General features: G+C 52.1%; 1 protein-coding gene across 1 annotated transcript in view; it reads left to right on the forward strand.

Annotated features, from left to right (window-relative positions):
- Positions 1–1,297: 1,297 nt before the first annotated feature.
- Positions 1,298–3,114, forward strand: part of LOC128895006 (peroxidasin) — a 13,169-nt gene continuing 11,352 nt past the window's right edge. Inside the window, exons 1-2 of the mRNA XM_054157194.1 lie at positions 1,298–1,509; positions 2,099–2,548. Of these exons, the coding sequence (XP_054013169.1) occupies positions 2,370–2,548 (179 nt within the window). The 5' untranslated portion in view covers positions 1,298–1,509; positions 2,099–2,369. The remainder of the gene's footprint in view (positions 1,510–2,098; positions 2,549–3,114) is intronic.

The raw sequence follows: 3,114 nt of genomic DNA on the forward strand, positions 1-3,114 counted from the left end.
CGTCGGAGATGTACGATCATTTATTTATCTTAACAGAGGAAGCTCGCGGAGGAGTCGTCGTAGCACGTCGATGAATAAATATCGTTCTTTGTGAACGTTTTCGTGACTTGTTCGAGACGTTATCTCGATGTACTACAAGTCTCGAAACTTGTCTGGACGCTTGTTTAATTTTCAAAAATTCCAGAAGGTTCCAGATCAGGAACTCAGACCTAACCCTTATCCGAAAGGAAAGTATCTACGAATAGCCGTAAAACGAATACTGTTGTTTCGACACTTTTGTGCGCCTTTTTTTCAGACACTATCTCAGTTTTTCTTGATGCGAGTGGCTCTCGCAATAGCGTTCGTCGAAGAACCGAACTTGGACCGTCCTTCTACCGTCACTGATACTTTCACGGAGGTCCCTCGCGTTAGGGTTTTTCTGTGGCTTGCAATTTCAAGGCAAACGCCAGCGTACAACCGACTGCTTTGTATCTGTCCGCCACGGCCTTTTTGCGCATCACGGTCGGACGCGACGCGTTCTACAGGACGCTGTGTTCTCGCGTAGCAACGCTTGCAGTAGAATATCCAGCAGCTGGTATCACATCCTCCTTCCTCTGCTCTGGGATCTCTTGCAGCGTGAACCCTATCTTTTTGCCGGTCGTCTGGTGTATCTGCATCCGAGCCAGCGGGTTCTTATCCTTCCTAAGGTCGCCAGACGTAACTCGCGACACGGTCGCGAAAATCCTTTGGGGATTTTTGGAAACTAAACGAGCGCGTAGAACGTCCCCGAAACCTTCGATATATCAAGATAACGTCTCGACGAAGCCACCAATAAAATTTCCGAAGCAAACGGCGGGACCGATTTCGGTCCTTTGGGAATTTTCAAAGCCGTACAAGGATAACGCTTCGAAGAAGTTACAGAAAAATGTCGAAACCGAAACGTTTACTTCGCGTGGGACACTCGACTGCGCGTAATCAGAGACGGACGGAACCCTAGGCTTCGAATAAAAATGAAGTTTGCCAATGTGTTTGTCTCGTTTCCATCTTTGGAAAATGTCGAAAAGAGTGATTTACGTTTCTTCGGCTCGAGCATCGATCCTTTTCGACTTCTTCTATTTTCTTCCGCTTCTCGATTCCCACGCGTGCGTGTTCCGACCGCGACGAAGGACTCCGTTCATGCGTTTCGGTGAATAAATAAAAGTCGTTCGCGATGTACGCACAGACGTGGGTAGGAGGGATGACAGGAGAAAGGGAGAAGGTAGAGGAGTTGACGAAAGGAAACCGATGCCTGCGGGACCCCGACAGAGGGCGACGAGGTGAAGGCTCGCGAGGAAAAGCTTTCGTGCTCCCGAACGACGCGCGTACGCTCGGTCTCCTGGGGACCACGGCGCGCGGAGCGGCGCCGAGTAGCTCCAGTAGTAGTCGAGCCGTCGCGACGACACGAGACGGGAACGGAGCGACGGTGTTCACCAGCCGTTGCTTCGCGGTGACGACACTCTCGCGACTCGCGAGTGATCGAAAGAAGTGCAGGTATCCCGAGGATCCTATAGAATGGAACGTCTTAGATAAAAAAGAGATCAAGCGGGCTTGGAGTAGATAGCGGGGTGCATGTTGTGGAACTCTTTGGAACCCTTGGATCACCTCGAAAGAAAGAGAGAAACGTGGAGGAGCGGGAGTTTCGGAGATCGAGGATCTCCAGCTCGAGGATTCCAAGGAATCGAGGGAATCCCGAGAGTCCCAAACACTGGACATTTCCGCAAACTCTCGATCTTCTTATATCGTACTCGGAAGTTTAACAAATTTTACAAAGTTTAATTCCTGCACTTCGAGGACTCCGAAGAGTGTAGATCCTCGAGCCTCGAGCCTATAGATCCTCCAGCATCCGAGGTCAGAAAATGTTCAAAAAAAAGCTCCTGCACTTGAAGGATTCCGAAGAGTTCCATGCTCGGAAGAATCGCAGCTAGAACCCTGGAGATTATTAGATTCTCAAGAATCCTCGGGGCCCGTACCCTGTTTTTCCAGCATCCGAGCTCAGGAAATTTTCTAAAAGTCCCGCACTCCGAGGATTCCAAAGAGTCCCGCGCCTCGAGGTATCCAAAGCACCCTGTGGGTGTTCCAGGTAGCCGAAAAACCGGACGGATCGCGAGGAATCCCCAGTGGCGAGGGGTCAACGGTCGGCCGAAAGAGAAGATCCAGCCGAGTGTCCTGCCACACGGGGAGCGTGGTCGTCGGCTATTCGCGGAACTCCTCGGAGCGTGGAGGTGAAAGTAACCGGCGCACCGTCGAAACGGCTCGGCCTGCAGACGTTCGCGTCTATGCCGTAGCACGTGCTACTATACGTACGCGAACTGTTTCGATGTGAAGAGAATCGAGCGCGGCGCACCGTAGACATGAGGCTGGTACTCGCCGTTTGCTGGGCCCTGGTGGTCCTCCGGGTCGCTGGAACGGAGCGGCGACAGGAGGCGAGAACCGAATGTCCCCACAAGTGCATGTGCTTCGTGAAGACTGTGCGGTGCATGTTTCAGAAGCTGAACCGGGTACCGCGGGTACCGGCGAACACGACGGTCCTGTAAGTGGCCACTTCGGGTTCTCTGCTCCCCTTTTACCTTGGCCATCCTGGCCCACGGGCCCCCGTGCCCTCCTTATCTGATCTACGCGCTTAGAACCACGGGTCGTTCGTCTCCCCCGCCCTCGAACCGACTCGAGGAGACTCGAGGAGACTCGAGGAGACTCGAGGATCACGGAGAGAAATTGGGTTCGGTGTAATCGGGCAATTCGCGGCGTAGGACGGAGAGGGAGCGCAGAATGCACGTGGGAAGAGTGGAGTCGTGCCTCTAGCCGCGGAGCTGCATAAACGCAGCTTTACCGCACGCTTAGGTTCGCTGTCTATTCGGTTCTTTGTTATTCGCACGCACCGGCTAGCGGTGCGAGTGTTGGGCTAATTCAATCGTGGAATATTTAAAAGGTAGACGTTGGTTAATCGTAGGTGGAATATTATTGGAAAGGTAGATATTTTAATTTCCTTTTATTTTTGGATGTAGGGGAGGAGCTGAGAGTAAAGTAAGCGATGGATCATTGATTACGGGTTCTAAAACATTTATCCTTTAGCCTGCAACAACGAGTCTGACTCGTGTT

The sequence above is a fragment of the Hylaeus anthracinus genome, unplaced genomic scaffold (genome assembly GCF_026225885.1).
Source record: "Hylaeus anthracinus isolate JK02 unplaced genomic scaffold, UHH_iyHylAnth1.0_haploid 4, whole genome shotgun sequence".
Taxonomy (NCBI): domain Eukaryota; kingdom Metazoa; phylum Arthropoda; class Insecta; order Hymenoptera; family Colletidae; genus Hylaeus; species Hylaeus anthracinus.